Source organism: Oculina patagonica, chromosome 2, assembly GCF_052425735.1.
Source record: "Oculina patagonica isolate OP01 chromosome 2, crgOcupat, whole genome shotgun sequence".
Taxonomy (NCBI): domain Eukaryota; kingdom Metazoa; phylum Cnidaria; class Anthozoa; order Scleractinia; family Oculinidae; genus Oculina; species Oculina patagonica.
Genome location: NC_135759.1, coordinates 33,557,769 through 33,573,228, shown reverse-complemented (window position 1 = coordinate 33,573,228; position 15,460 = coordinate 33,557,769). Strand labels below are relative to the sequence as shown.

General features: G+C 41.1%; 1 protein-coding gene across 2 annotated transcripts; it reads left to right on the top strand.

Moving 5' to 3' along the window:
- Nucleotides 1–3,402: 3,402 nt before the first annotated feature.
- On the top strand, nucleotides 3,403–15,458 carry LOC144644262 (uncharacterized). Of its 2 annotated transcripts, XM_078503713.1 has the most exons (3): nucleotides 3,403–3,476; nucleotides 6,872–7,003; nucleotides 13,529–15,458. In XM_078503713.1, exons 2-3 carry the CDS (start codon nucleotides 6,897–6,899, stop codon nucleotides 15,204–15,206), a joined length of 1,785 nt encoding a protein of 594 aa, XP_078359839.1. In that variant the 5' UTR covers nucleotides 3,403–3,476; nucleotides 6,872–6,896; the 3' UTR covers nucleotides 15,207–15,458. The 2 variants fall into 2 exon arrangements, with proteins under 2 accessions (XP_078359839.1, XP_078359840.1); XM_078503714.1 differs by lacking the exon at nucleotides 6,872–7,003 and having other exon boundaries at nucleotides 3,409–3,476.
- The last annotated feature ends 2 nt before the right edge of the window (nucleotides 15,459–15,460 follow it).

Genomic DNA, 15,460 nt, shown 5'->3' with positions numbered 1-15,460 from the left:
GGTATGCTTCTATTTTGTGTTCTACTGGGACAGGAGTCGGCGAGAGAGTCTCTCGGTGACGCCACGGCTCACAGTCAGGATTGACCGAGCCGAGAACTTCCTTGAGACTTAAACTGTGATCAGGCTTTCGTTTTTTGGAATTAGGGAGGGATGGCATGATCTCGGGTTATAGAGACTAGGCTGATTAAAAAAAATAAACAGAACTTGGGTACCGTTACCTAAACTATTGAAGTGGTGAAATCTAACACTTTAATAATATTTCATTGAAAAATTTCGTTTTGATACTGTTGTAATGATGCATGACAAGAGAATACGACATTAAGGCGGGCCAAGCTCGATTTAAATTTCAGCAGGAAAAATATGCTCGACTATGCGTAAGGACGACGCATTGTTGATGATTAAAACAGAATAAAACGAAAAAAAACAACAAACTAAAACGAACGTTTCCCGCCCACCGCCATAAGTTGGAGAGAAGAAACTTTGGGGAAAAGCCGGCAAGTCATGGATTTCAATGTAAACTTTTAAGTAAATTTATTCAGAATAGATTACGAAAGCATGATCACTGGAACTAACCTTAGTTCTAAATAACTTCTTCAGTCTGTAAAGTTTGTAAAATGCTAGCTATGTTCTTCCCTGGGATTATTTGAAATTCGTACTCAGAACTAATAAAGGAAATGTCATTTCTAAGGTCGTAAAATATAAAAATTGTCCGGGGAAGCATGCCCCCCCCCCCCCCCGCACCTCATAGCAACGGGCACCTTCGGCACCCAGTTCAATCGGGCGAGCTGATGCGACATTTGGGGCCCCCTATGCAGAAACCCTGGCTACGCCCTGCAAGCTTATACTAGTAACACTAAGGTGGCAACGTATTACTATAATAAAATAAGCGCTATATAACTTCGTAAGGGGTTTTGGGTGGGCTTATAAACGGGAGGGCTTTTATTCAAGGGGGGGGGGGGGGGCTTATAAGCGGAATAAAAGAATCATTTCGAAACGAGCCACGGCAATGTTGATCGAAATAAGTTTTTAAGTTCAAAAGTCATAATAAAGCAACATTTATCCCTGTTCTGTACTGTCATCCATCGGTGGGGGCATATAACCAGAAGGGTTTATTTTTTTGTTTCTAGGTAGAGGGGCCCTATAACCAGGGGAGCTTATAAGCGGGGGAGGGAGGGGGGGGGGTGGTCTTAAAACCGGAATTTTACAATACCTAAAGTTGGAAAGATATTGTTTAGAATAAGCAGATTTTTTAATAGGATAATGAGGGTTTTCAGTGAAATGATGGAATTACGAAAATTTTCGAGTAGGAATTTTAAAGGCCTGGCTAAACTAAGAAACAATGTTGCAGGAAAATTGTTGCGGACGCCTTAGTTTTCCAGTTTTGCCAAGCGGGAAACATATATGTTGCGGAAACAAAATTTTGCTTCACGGAAAAAAATATTTCGATCTGCCTCAAGTCAAAAACATTTTTGCTTCCCAGACACAAATTTGCTCCCGAAACATATGTTGCCCAGTTTATCCACCCTGGAAGCAATATTGACTAGCTTGTTCGCATGCATGACACTTTGTTCCCGGTGCATTGTTTTCCATAGTTTAGCCACTCGGAAAGCAAAACGTTTTTCTTGCCTCCCGCTAATTTAGCCACCTAGGAAATATGACAAGAAACAATGTTTCCTAGTTTAACCAGGCCTTCATAAGGTGGGGTTCATGCGAAAGCCGTTTTCCACCGTTTAATGTGGCTTTTAATAATGCAAATATCTCGTTAGCATTTCAATCAATCAAAAAACTCTCTGCTCATTTGAACCTATGTTTTGCGGGGTTTTTTAAATTTTGGGGTGATTTTTGGGAGGAGATAACTTTTCTCAAAGGATTAGTAAAATTTAGAGAAATAAGAAATATGGGAGATTTAATGTGATTTTAAAATTAGAATTTGAAGTTTAAAATTGGTAGACGGACACCAGTTAGTCCCCCTGACAACCTAGAGTGCTCTTGCGGGGATCAACTGTCTGGTGGTGTTTCAAAAACATTTTCTTTCTCCTTTCCTTTCTTTAAACCTCCTAAAATTTCACTCAAATTCACATTTACCCCTGCCTTAACGGAATAATGAGCGCCCGATTATTCCTATTCCGATTATTCCGCCTCTTTTAAAGAAATTACTGTCCGAATCAAAATTACCCATAGAAGAAAGCTGCAGTTGCCCTTTCTGTTGACTGTAATTTTTAAAGACCGTTTCAATTGTAATTTTAGTTTCATTTTTAATTAAAATCGTAATTTTTTAATGAACTTTTTCAACCAGTTTTTGTTAGCAACAAAATCGAACAGAAGCTTAAAGTACAAGAGAAAAAACCACCTATTGTAAACCAGCAGTGTGTTGTATACAGATTTCAATGCGACTTGTGTGATGCAAGTTATGTAGGATATACACTGAGGCATTTACATCAGCGCGTGGACGAGCACAAGAACAAAACATATCCTATTGGCAAGCATTATAGAGACAAACACTGTATTGTCCCAAAAGACCTTGACAAACAGTTTCATGTCATCAAGAAGTGCAAGAATAAGTTTGATTGTTTAGTGCATGAAATGCTAGTAATCAGAGAATTGTCACCATCTCTGAATGTCCAATCAGACTCAATCCGAGCCAAACTATTTGCGTGACATTGCATATTTTATTATGTTAATCTTAAGCGAACTTTTTCTGACAGTTTATTCTTTTCATTTTTGTTAACTTGATAATGGAGCCATGACGACTCCGAAACGTCGTTCGTTATTATCGTTTATTTTTACTTGCATAAGCTCTTCGTGTATAAATAATATATGTCTTTGTCTTATGTCTTTCAGTACAAGAATCCCGGGGGGGGGGGGGTACTCCCATAAACTTTGGATAGGAGTGTGCCGCCAAGGTTTACCCCCCCCCCTATTTAAAGAAAAAAAAAAAGAAAAATGATACCCTTTTTAAGGCCCAAAACCGAAAAATGACACCCTATTCAAGGGGAGGAAAAGCGTTCCGTGACGACCCAAATAATGGCTAACCGCGCACGGCAAAAAAAAATCTTTATAAAATCGCTTTACTAATACCTGAACAGAAAATTCAGTTTTAAGAAACCTTTTTTTTCGTTTAGCTGGGCGTTTATTTTAGCTAATAGAATTTAGGTACCCTACCTAAGGATCACACCCGGAACACATTGCCAAAAGGAGCAAAAATGATACCCTATTTAAGGACCGAGAACCTCAAAAACCATACCCTATCGGGCGGCACATACCTATATAGGCCACATATGGGAGTACCCCCCCCCCCCCCCTCCCCCGGGACAAGAATGTAGGAAGCCCTGATATGATAGAGTCATGATAGTATGCACGTGCAATATCATCTTGCCTTGATCACGTGACACGAGGCAAAAACGGCTTACTACAGTAACATTCGTCTGGATACAGCTTGTATTGCTTTCGCTTCACACGTTTAACGAAAATTCCAGGTATGTCCGACGTTTTAGCTGGTTTCACAAATGCCGCGCTGCAGGCGGTATAGCGTGCGGAGCGCTTTGCGCTTTTCAACCGCCCGCAGTACAACTGCCGAAGAACTTCATTTCAGTTTTTCATTTCTATACACGGTGGCCACGGTGTTACCGATACAATTACAAACAACAAGCAAATATTTGGGTCACAATTAGCGGCGTGGCGTAACGACATAAAAATAAGTCATTATTTAGAGTAGCCTGCGATGCAGCCGGACGTGTCACAAAACCTCGGTATAGGCTAGTTTTAAACGTATAAAGCGGAGTTTTGTCGAGGGTCGAGGGTAAAATGTCGACTGTCGAGAGTAAAATGTCCAAGGTTTAAAACTGTCGGCGATTTGTTTCGCAAAATACCCTCGACCCTTGACAAAAACCTGCACTCGTTTTAAACAACGTTGCTCACACTGGTGATATATGAAAACATGTGAAAACATCAACGTGCAAAGGTGGTTTTCTACGTTTGCGTGACCTTGCTGTCGTTTATATCGCTGTTGATTAAATTACATACTAGTTATGCAACGCTTTCGAGTGGTATACTATGGAATATCCCACGAGTCACTTGTATTTTCTTCGTGTACACACTCGCCTAAAGGCTCGCGTGTATACCGAGAAAATACAAGTGACTCGTGGGATATTCCATAGTCACTATGGAATATCCCACTCGAAAGCGTTGCATAACTAGTAGGTAGATACGCACCGGTTTCGATTTCCGTTGTCGGATCAGAGCTTCGTTTGAAGGAGAAGAAAGCTGTTGCACTAGAGTTGAATGCTAAATCGAACGGTTTATTTTTTACCGTGCGCATACAGTATGCCCGGCAGCCAGGAAGGGTCTCGAAAAGAATGAATGCCCGGCACTCAGAAATAGTTTAGAATTTCTACGAATTGCCTTTACCTCTGGAAAGAATCGTATTCCTTGTATAAAATTTGCATTCCACATAAGTGCTTATGTAAAAATGAAGCACTAATCATTTAAAATATGACATGACATACATGCACAGTATAAATGTTTTGTCCAAACTTATTTTCCAATAGTAAACATTTTTAATCAATTTTAGAAAATAAGAACCTGTTTCCAAATTTGAGGCTAAATAGGTTATTATAAATATGGTATCTAATTTGCAAATTTTAGCCTAAAAAGTTATTTAATGCTAGGTTCTTACTCGCAGGATTTTACTGATATTGGCTTTGCAGCTGACTAGTTTTGCTTGACTGGGCATAGAATTAGCGAAAAATGTTTGTGGTGTGACCTGAGCTTTTATGTAAATTGCCATCTGTTCCCTAGAGAATTTTTCCTTTAAGGCTGGTTCTCATATGATCGCCGCGATCGTCTCTGTCGCCTCTGTCGCTTCAAAAAGTTTGCTTGCGATCGGGGCGATCATATGAGAACATTACAGAGACGTCTGCGACGATCGGGGCGATCGCGATCGCCTCGATCGCCCGTGTTCTATCCGGGCGATCGGTCGCAGACCGCGGCGATCGCGAACGATTATATGAGAACTACTGCCACAGAGGGAGACGATCGAAGCGATCCAAACTGTCCCATGGTGCATCAGTATTACTCAGAACTACGTTTCCGTTTGGCCTCCATTTTGCTTCTTCGCCGTAAAACGGCAATAATGAGAAGATAGGAGGCCACGAATTTTGACTTTTCATCGAAGGCTGCCATAAGCGATATCGGAGTTTTGAAAAAACACACGTGCGTCGATCGGAATAAAATCGAATATTCATATGCGGGAACAAAGAAAAGATCATGTATTATTATCTTGGTTGATTAACCCTATTTTGCATATACCAGACGATCGGGGCGATCATATGAGAACTCCCTGATCGCTTCCAATCGCTTCGATCGCCTCGATCGCCTCAGAATTTGCAAACGACAGAAGCGACCGAGACGATCGGGGCGATCATATGAGAACCAGCCTTTATCTGTCAGAAAATTTATTAATTTCTTTGTTGTTGTTTTTTGGAATTTGAAGGAAATAATTCTCAAGGATAACATCCCGTGGTCTAAAACGGGACAACAAACAAACGAGGCTAAAGCGGACAATGAAATGAAAGAATAATATAAAGTTAGACAGCAATAATTCTCTGGAGAACATCACAAAATTTGAAACGACATACGTAGCTAAAGAGGTCTATTGCTTAGCGATTAGAAAAAGGATCTTCACTTCGCAGTTGTCAAGAAATTTGTTTACTTCACGCAAGAAAATTGTAATAAATTAACATAGGATTAGCCAGCCTGTGTACAGCCACCCGCTGTCCCCAATGTTCAGTCTTTTATATAAGGCCCGGCCAAACGCATGCAACATTTCAACGCAACATACCGTAAAATTCCGGTTATAAGCTCTGGGCTTATACAACTTCGTAAGGGGTTTTGGGTGGGCTTATAAACGGAGGGGCTTATATCCAGGAGGGCTTATAAGCGGAATAAAAAATCGTTTCGAAACGGCCCACGGGAGTATCGATCAAAATACGTTTTTCAGTTAAAAACACATAAAAAGGAAAATTTAGCCTTTTTCAGTTCTGTTATCCGGGAGAGGGGGGCTTATATCCGAGAGGGCTTATAATCGGATGTATTTTTTTTGTTTCCAGGTAGATGGGCCTATAACCGGGGGGGCTTATAAGCGGGGGGAGGGGGCTTATAACCGGAATTTTACGGTATCCCAACGTTGTTGCGCACAGCATGTTACAATCGTTTGGCCACATTGTTGCAACATGTTGCAACATTTTGGATTATGTAATTGATGTTGGACCAAGTTTGAAAATGGTCAAATTTTTTTAACCAACATCTCGTAACATTTTTGGATGTTGCATGATGTTGTACTCGTTTGGCCACGTTCGTGCAACATTGTTGCGCTGGAGCATGCGCACTAGCTCGATTTGCGCCATCCAACATACCGCAACATATTGCAACAAGGAAGCCAAACTCGTGCAACATGTTGTGCACAACAATGTTGCGTTGAAATCTTGCGTGCGTTTGGCCAGCTGCTTCACAACATCTCACAACATGACCCAGCAAAGTTGGGATATGTTGCGTTGAAATGTGGCGGGCGGCTGTACACAGGCTACAAAATACAAACTTGTTGATTTCCTCTACGCCGATAAACAAAAATGCAAAGAGGAAGGGGGGGGGGGGGTTAAAAGGGGTACGCAAATCCACACATCAGTGTATTTTTTGGCCAATTCGTCGATCTGCCACAATTTTTGTTCAAATCCGGATCTGCAGTACTTGAAAACGTCCTGTGGTATAGTTTCACTGCACTGGACTGTAGATGTTTGTTTTTCGATGCCAACTTTTCAAGACGTAGTTCATATCTTTGCTTGTTTATGCTCATCGTTAATATACTCCTTCACAGATTTGACAGTTTGCTTCACGAGTCAATGGCGTTGGGCCCTTCTTGGACGTGTGTTTTTTTGTCTTTCACCTTTCTCATTGGCATAGAGATAGTGTTACATTATCTTTACTTTCCACGTGCACAGATAAACAGGTATGTGTGTACTTAGAAGAAGTTGTCCCTGGTAGAAGGGTTACCCTCTTCCTCGAGCCATCTTTTTGCTAACGAGCCGAAAATTGCCCCTCCCAGTTTCACGCATGCTTTGTATGTCTAGATTTGCCCTTAGTAAACGAGTCAAAAATAGCCAGAGTGTTTTAATATTTGGAAAAATTTGCTTGCCCCCCTCACCCTACCTTCAAAGCGCGTGACCCTCCACCCAGAGCCAACCTGTTCCCGAGCCAACGTTGGGTAATCGTCCTACCACGAGAAACATTCCCCCATGCATGCAAACAGGCACTTGGCTAAAAGGTTATGTTTGATCTTAATTTTCTGGGAGAACTTTACCCATTATGATCATATCAAAGTCAGAGCGTTTCGACACAAAAGAAATCCCACAAATTTCCAAGAGTTCGTTATAAAACCAATGATACACGGTTCAACATTCGTTCAACAAGTTGAAACTTGTTGTCGCGACATTTATTGCTCAACAAATGTTGAACCGTGTATCACTGACTTAACATGTGATGTTGGATGTTGAAATATGCCATTCGACATGCTGAACGGCTGTTGAATGTTGTTGAACGGAAGGGGCTTGGATCTGTTTCGCTCAATACGTTGTTGCTTGTTAAACGACGTCAACCAGTCGTTTTCGCGTTTGCTATCACATGCGCGTGGCTTGGTGGAAAGCTCCAACATGGAGGCTGAAGATGCGGCTGATTCAAATTAAACTTTGAGAAATATACCACTGAACGCGTCACTCTTAATGAGAAGTTCTCTGGGTGGTATTGTGCTTCTCATGTTAGTCTCCTGGCGCTTGATAACTTATGCTATTAACTAAAGCAGCTCACTAAAGGACGTAACATCCATGCGAAGGAAATTTCCAAAAGAGGATCTATTTTTTAGTCATTCTTGAGTCCAACTTTCTCGTTTTCTTTTCGCTTTTTTGCCGACGTTCTATAAGGACTGCAACAACGCAGTGCAAAGCAATAAGGCCGTCCCTTTTTTCCTCCGTTTACCGTCGTCCGACCGACCCAAATTTTGGGTTTTCCAAAAAAAGTTGTAATATTAGAAATATCAAAGACTTCCTTTTCCAGCGGTTGCTAGAAGGTCGTGGATGCTCGCAGATCGCAAAAGAGTGTTGGTGGTTCATCTGTTTTCGCTTTTCTCTCCCGACCCAAAATGAGGAAACGCATTCGAGGGTAAACCGAGAAAGAAAAGGGGACGGCCAAACTGTAACTAAACCCCCTATAAGACGGACACCTTTCTAAGACGGACAGTTGGAGCCGGTCCCGACGGTGTCCGTTTTAGATAGAGTTGCCTGTAGTGCTGTACGTCGTATCGTTCAAGTGCCACTAAGTAATGATTTTGATAAAGTTTTGAGGTGTTTTTGATGTTCTGATAGCTTTCGTTTCGACCGGACAATAAAACTGTAAGAACTTCGGAATTGTCAAGTCTAAGGCTGTGTTCACACTTGGTGCCTGGGTACGGTGCCCGATTACGATTCTCGCTGGGCACTAATGTGAACAGACTATTTTTTTTTTTAAGTACTTATGCCATATTTCGGGCACGGTGCCCGTGCCCAAGTTCAAGGTCGAAAGTCTCGGGCACTTAATGGTCCTTGGATACTTAGGTTCTCTGTTTGTGAACACGACGCTTATTTTGCCGGTGCCCAGGTAGCAATGCTCGGGCACTAAGTGTGAACACGGCCTAATGCAACGTACGCTCCCCGACAGTTGATAACTCCGCCTCATTCACTTTTTGCATTTTTCTACCCTATCAGCACATTTTATTGCAATTAAGTACATGCTACATCTCCCTTTTCAACTGTCTTCGTATTTGCTACAGTAAAAACCCACGTATAACATCAAAGGGACTGTGTCACTGCCGAGTGAAGTTTATTTTATTAAGTTTTGCCAAAAACTCGCTATGAAACTTACTTTTTCAAAAGAAATTACTTCTCTGGATCTAAATGACAAAACTATAGCTTCAATGTAACCAAATGTGTCTCCCGGGCATTATAATTTAAACAAGAAACTTAGGCACTTTTTAACCGTGCGGTTAATGTTTGACCACGTCTTTCAGTTCTTTGGCTTGAAAGGCACGGCGCCGCACAAGTAAAAAATCTTCAGAAAAGCAGTCACTTGAGGTCGTGTTTGCGTGAGCCACGGAGTGTGCGTGACAGGAATTTCCTTCTCCGCGTCATCTCTTGCTTTAAACATGCCTAGCGGGATAAATTCCTGCTTACACATGCAAATATTTATTTTGTTCCGAATTTTCAACAAAATAAACCCAAACCAGTTAATGAATGGCTTTAAAAAGAAGTCCATTTAACGCCAAAATAAAGAGTAGACTAAGGCCATCCCGTTGCATTTCTCCGTTTAGTTGTATAGCATCGTCCGACGAACTTTTGCAAGAACAAGAAACTGAAAGCAGTTTATAACCGTGCGGTTAATGTTTGACCACCTCTTTCATTTCTTTGGCTAGAAAGGTACGGCGCCGCACAACCTCGTTCCCAGGGTCTCTCTCTCCTGCATGCCCCCTCTCTTCTCTCGCTCTAGGGGGCAGGAGAGAGAGACCCTGGGAACGAGGTTGCGGCGCCGCACAGTAAAAAATCTTTAGAAAAGCAGTCACTCGAGAAACACACAAGTTGTGATTGCGTGAGTCACGGAGTGTGCGTGACATGAATTTCATCACCGTGTCATAGTTTTGCTTTAAACGTAAATATTTATTTTGGTTCGAATGTTCAATAAAATAAACCCAAACCAGTTCATGAATGGCATTAAAAAGAAGTCCACTTCACGCCAAAATAAAGTTTAGGTTAAGGCCATCCCGCTGTATTTCTCCGTTTAGCGTCGTCCGACGAGCTTTTGCAAGTATAAATAGAGCATACCTGACTGTACAGGTAATTCCCCTGGCGCGATGACGTGTACCGTGCCTTGCAATTTTATACGTTTCGATTCCCAAAATAAACTCAAAACAAAAATATTGGAACTCCAGAAAACAAGTCGTTGTTTTGCAATATTGAACATGTTCCGGGTAAATTTTACGACTTGTACTCGCTCCGAGCCAAACGCCTGAATAACACAAAAATAAATATTTCACACAAACAGAGCGCAGAGTATTAGCGGGGCGGGGATTAAACACGAGGGGGTGGGGGGGGGGGGAGGGGGGGGGGAAATTAAAACAAAATTTTTATTTTAAAAAGTATTTCCTAAAAGAGGAGGGGGGAGCGGCAAAAAAAAAAAAAAAAAAAAAAAGGGGAGAAAAAAAAAAAAAAAAAAAAAAAAAAAAAAATAAAAAAAAAAAAACCCGGGGGGGGGGGGGGGATAAAATTTTTTCCGAAAGGGCGGCGAGGGGGGCGCTATTCGGGGGCGGCGCTTATTCGAGTAAATACGTATTCGTAAATATTTTTTAAAAAAGGTGAATGATTATTATAGCTACAGGCGAGCGATCGCGTCATTCGCGTGGCATGGGACTGACATAGTGGTAGTTTTAAATAGCTTGGACATGTCCAAGCTGTCTTTGGTTTCGTTATGTGACTATTCAGTCCTCTCTTCTGGTAAAACACTCAAATGACACAAAAATATGCATTTCACTCTAAACAAAAAGCTGAGTGTTCATGTGAAACGAGTGATCGCTAGTAAACATCAAATCTTGCGTGACCGTGACCAAGGAGCCGGCTGGGCCGCGTGGGTCTAAAACGATTTACCGACAAAACGACAAACGACAAAAAAAAACGCCGGCCAGATTATGAACCGGCTACGCAAGGTTAATTAAGTTACCAGCAAACGAGATTAACTTTGAAAAATGTTCAGCCCAACAACATTTCAAAAACCATATCGCAATCCGTTTCAATCTTTGTCACTTTTGGCCATCCGTACCTTCTTTTGTATTTACTGTGTAATTGAAATGTTCCTTCACTGTTTTAAGAGGTTATTTTTTATGATTCGCCGAATTTGATGCGCATTTCCCATGCCTAAATTTCGCTAAAATCCGTGACACAGTCGCTTTAAGAACCTTGATTTTTCAAACTAAGACTAAATAGGTTCTTATATAGAAATGACATTTAGTGGGATTTTAGGCAGCTTAGGTTCTTAAGGTTCTCATACGTGGGTTTTTACTGTATGTCCAATTTTCAGAAATAAGATTATGCAGAGGCCGATATCTTTGCAGCTACTATACTGCACGTGTAAGTCTTAAACCCCAACCCAATTCTCCAAGAGCTTCTTGGCCTTGTGGGTATTAAACGGAAATCAAACCTTTGAGCCAGTACCGTATTTTCTCAATTAAACGCCGGGTACCGAATAAACGCCGGGTCTCCGAGTTGAAGTTGAAAATAGGCCCCTTAGGCATTTATTTGTGGTATAGTAAGCTGTTGGTATATAAGCAACATACATTTTTGACAAAAATGATGGATAAAACTCATTGCTAATTAAAAATCGAGCCCGAATAAACTGCACAATTCAAATAAACGCCGGCTGCAGCAAGCCAAGTTTGAATTAAACGCCGGGGCGTTTAAATGAGAAAATACGGTACCTTTTAGGTACCTTATTGAATATGTTTAAATTCTCTTGAACATAATTGCTGCTTGTAAATAATAAAGATGGTGAATTTTAAGCTCGGTAATAAATAATAAAGATAAGATGTTCTACATGACACGAGCATGGGACAAAGAAAAATTCTGAGTCCCGACGGTAATCGAACCCATGGCCTCCCAGATACCGGTTGGCCCAGCTCACAACGAGTCTCTCGTAGCTCAGTTGGTTAGAGCGCCCAACCGGTGTCTGGGAGGCCATGGGTTCGATTACCGTCGGGGAGCCAGAATTTTTCTTTGTCCCATGCTCGTGTCATGTAGAACATCTTATCTTTATTATTTATTACCGAGCTTAAAATTCACCATCTTTATTATTTACTACAAAACTTGATGAATTCGACATTGCTGATCCTAGCAGTATGCAGGACGCGTGTCACATATCAACCTAGTAAAATGGCCCAGCTCACAACGAGTCTCTCGTAGCTCAGTTGGTTAGAGCGCCCAACCGGTGTCTGGGAGGCCATGGGTTCGATTACCGTCGGGGACTCAGAACTTTTCTTTGTCCCATGCTCGTGTCATGTAGAACATCTTTTATATCATAGATACTGAGATTTTCTCACGAAAAAACGATTGCGTACAAATGATACGTAAAATGCATTAGCCAATAGGAAAGGCGAACGATGAAAACTCACTAGTGAAAAAACGTCGTTCGTCCAATCACAAGCGCGAACGACGAAAACTCACTTGTGCACAACACGTATCGCCATTTTGATTCTCGTCGTAAACACCGGCGACATGGCGGAGACACGTTCAAGGTTTGTTTGTGTTTTTAACGGCTCCACTGAGTCGTTTATATTGCAGAACAGGAAAACCAAAACACTATAAAGAAAACGAAACAAGACGGCCTTGCTGTCACAACGTTTCTTCAAACAAAACTTAAGAGAAACACGAAGCGAGATAACCGAAATTCCTCCTGCCGAGTTGAATAAACCTTTGAGTAAATTCGCACAAAGGAAGGACAAGAATACGGGCCGTCTTCACTCCGAGGGATTGTAGCGAGTTTTGATTCAGATGATGACTAAGACACTGCAGCTGCAGGTTTGTCCTTGGTTTTGGCAGACTGTTTTCTTGATTTAATTTGGTAAAAGTTCGCTCGAGTTCGCGTTGAGTTATTCAGCGTTTAGCGCTGTTTTGTTGTGTTAAAACATTAAACTGGAACTTGCAAGTTTTGTACAAGTCTCAGTCAGGTTTTCTATCAAAAGTTGTTTCTGTTAAAGTTGTGAGAGTATAAACTGACGTCTCATTTCTTGTGCTACTTCATTAAAGATGTGATTTTGAAAGACAAACATGCTTTAGTTATTTTAGTTTATGGCAGATGAATGGGTTTCCTAGACACGGTAATAAAGTTTTTATCTTATTATCTTATCACGCGCGTAACTGATAAAAAGTCGAGCGATTTAATTTGCTTTTCAAAAACCTCAGTATCTATAAAATAAACAAATTACACCATGGAAAATGCTTTGTACGATTTTTATTCACTCGTAGAGTTGTATCAGAAAACTCACTCGTTCGCTACGCTCACTCGTTCGTTTTCTGATACTACTCAACTCGTGAATAAAAATCGTACGCGCGCATTTTCCATGGAGTAATCTCTATATCTTTATTATTTATTACCGAGCTTAAAATTCACCATCTTTATTATTTACTACAAAACTTGATGAATTCGACATTGCTGATCCTAGCAGTATGCAAGACGCGTGTCACATATCAACCTAGTAAAATGGCCTTAGCTCACCACGAGTCTCTCGTAGCTCAGTTGGTTAGAGCGCCCAACCGGTATTCTGGGAGGCCATGGGTTCGATTACCGTCGGGGACTCAGAATTTTTCTTTGTCCCATGCTCGTGTCATGTAGAACATCTTATCTTTATAATTGCTGCTTGTATAAATATCAATATAATATAAATATTTTAAATATCTCTTTTCAGGTATGACCCACTCCTGCCTTTTAAAAAGGGCATAACAAAGGAACTGAAGGATATCCACCTAGAAATGCAAACTTCACTCATTAATAAAGAGGTGCTCTCAGTAAGATTGGTTCAACGATTAGGAGGAATTATAACACGCCTAGACAACAGACTACAACCAGCGAGTACACTCGGTGAAACCGTCGACAAAGATGGCAGCGTGGATGTGTGTCCTGAGCTGTATAAAGGGAGCCTAGCTGGCTTTCCATTTTATGCCACGGGTTGGGTTATCACCAACTGTACCAATGCCAAACCAATTCGATCTGTGATAAGTATTTTAGTAAATACTGTTGCATATCCCAAAGAAGATGAACAACACATTGAAAAGGTTTTAAAAGGAATTGCAGACACCTACCCAACAGTTCATGTTCATTTGGCAACACGTAGCAACGAAGTGACGGAGACTGCCAAAAGGTTTAAGAATATTGATGTTGTTAAAGTCGATCATGCAAACCTTGGCAAAGGTTGGAACATGTTGATAAGCAAGGTCTCTACTCCTTATGTGCTAGTTGCACGTGATGTTTTTCACTTCACATGGCTTACCCAAATTGAGAGGCAAATTCGTGTGATCAGTCAGATACCAAATGTTGAAGTTGCTGGCGGTGCTTACCGTGATCTCTCGGGTCACTGGAAAGCGGGCTGTGTGCAAACTAAACTAAAAAACTACGTCTTGGAATACCAGGAAGGCTATTATCACTCCAGGAACGAGTGCATGTACTGTGATTACTTGCAGGGTCCTTTCGTTACCAAAACAAATCTGTTGAAGTTTGACGAGAGTCTTCCAAATGAGGTTATTTTTGAAGATTGGTTTTTACGTGTTGTTGATGGTGGAAAACTGATTATGTCATGCCCAGATGCTATGTATTTCACGACAGATTATCATTCGTATTCCAAACGAACTGATAAAGACGTGTGGACACCTTTGGCCAAAAAATGGCAGCTTAATCGGGTGTTACTGCCCAAGGGAGTGAAGCATTCCTTCTCTTGTAAGGATATTGGTTTCCAATGCAATGCCAAAAGCGCTTTACTCCCAGTTTGTTGTCAAGAAGAGTATGCAGATGCGCTTTCCTTTTTTCAGGAGTTTGCTGACATGCATAATGTTTCATTCGAGCTTGATGCTGGTTCCATATTAGGTGGCGTTAAGTTTAATGGCCTTCTTCCATGGGACCTTGATGGAGATTTGAAGGTCTTATTGTCAGACTTTGAAATCTTTGACAAGAAAGAAACCGTCAAGCATTTCCAGGAAAATGGTTACAAGCTAACGGAGTATAAAATAACAGATGATGGCGAGCGCGGATATTTTATGATAAATTTCAATAAATTTTATATCGAGGTTTGGGGGAGAAGTGCAGTTACAAACACTGAATATCTTCCAACGGAGCTGCAAAAACATTCAACGTTCACCAAAGCAAACATTCGGGGCAACTGGATCGATACGGCGTTTAGTCCTGGATTGTTCGCAAGAAATCGGTATGGAAGAGAAATCCTAAAGCACTCCCAGTCTTGGATCAAATTAAAATTACCACACAGTTACTCGGAGTATATTGGTGGCAGCTTCGCGCCTTGTGATAAACCAAATCATCATTCGTGCTTGCAGCTTTTCCCCGCTGACGGAGATATTCCATTCTTGGTAACTTAGTAATGTCAAGAGTCCCTGTGAACTGATATCAGTGCCGTTTGAAGAGACAGCTTTTAAGTGCCAAGTTTGAATAAATTCAGTATTGTCATAGGGTTGAGCATATTCAGTTTTTTTTTATATCAAAGTTTGCTAAAAAGCAAGAAAATCCATATAGCTGCATGAAAAATTTATCAAGTTGATTATGAATTGCAAAGGAATTGACAAGGACTTTTAACTTTAGTGAATTGCAGTATGCAACAGGACTGGAGCAAGAA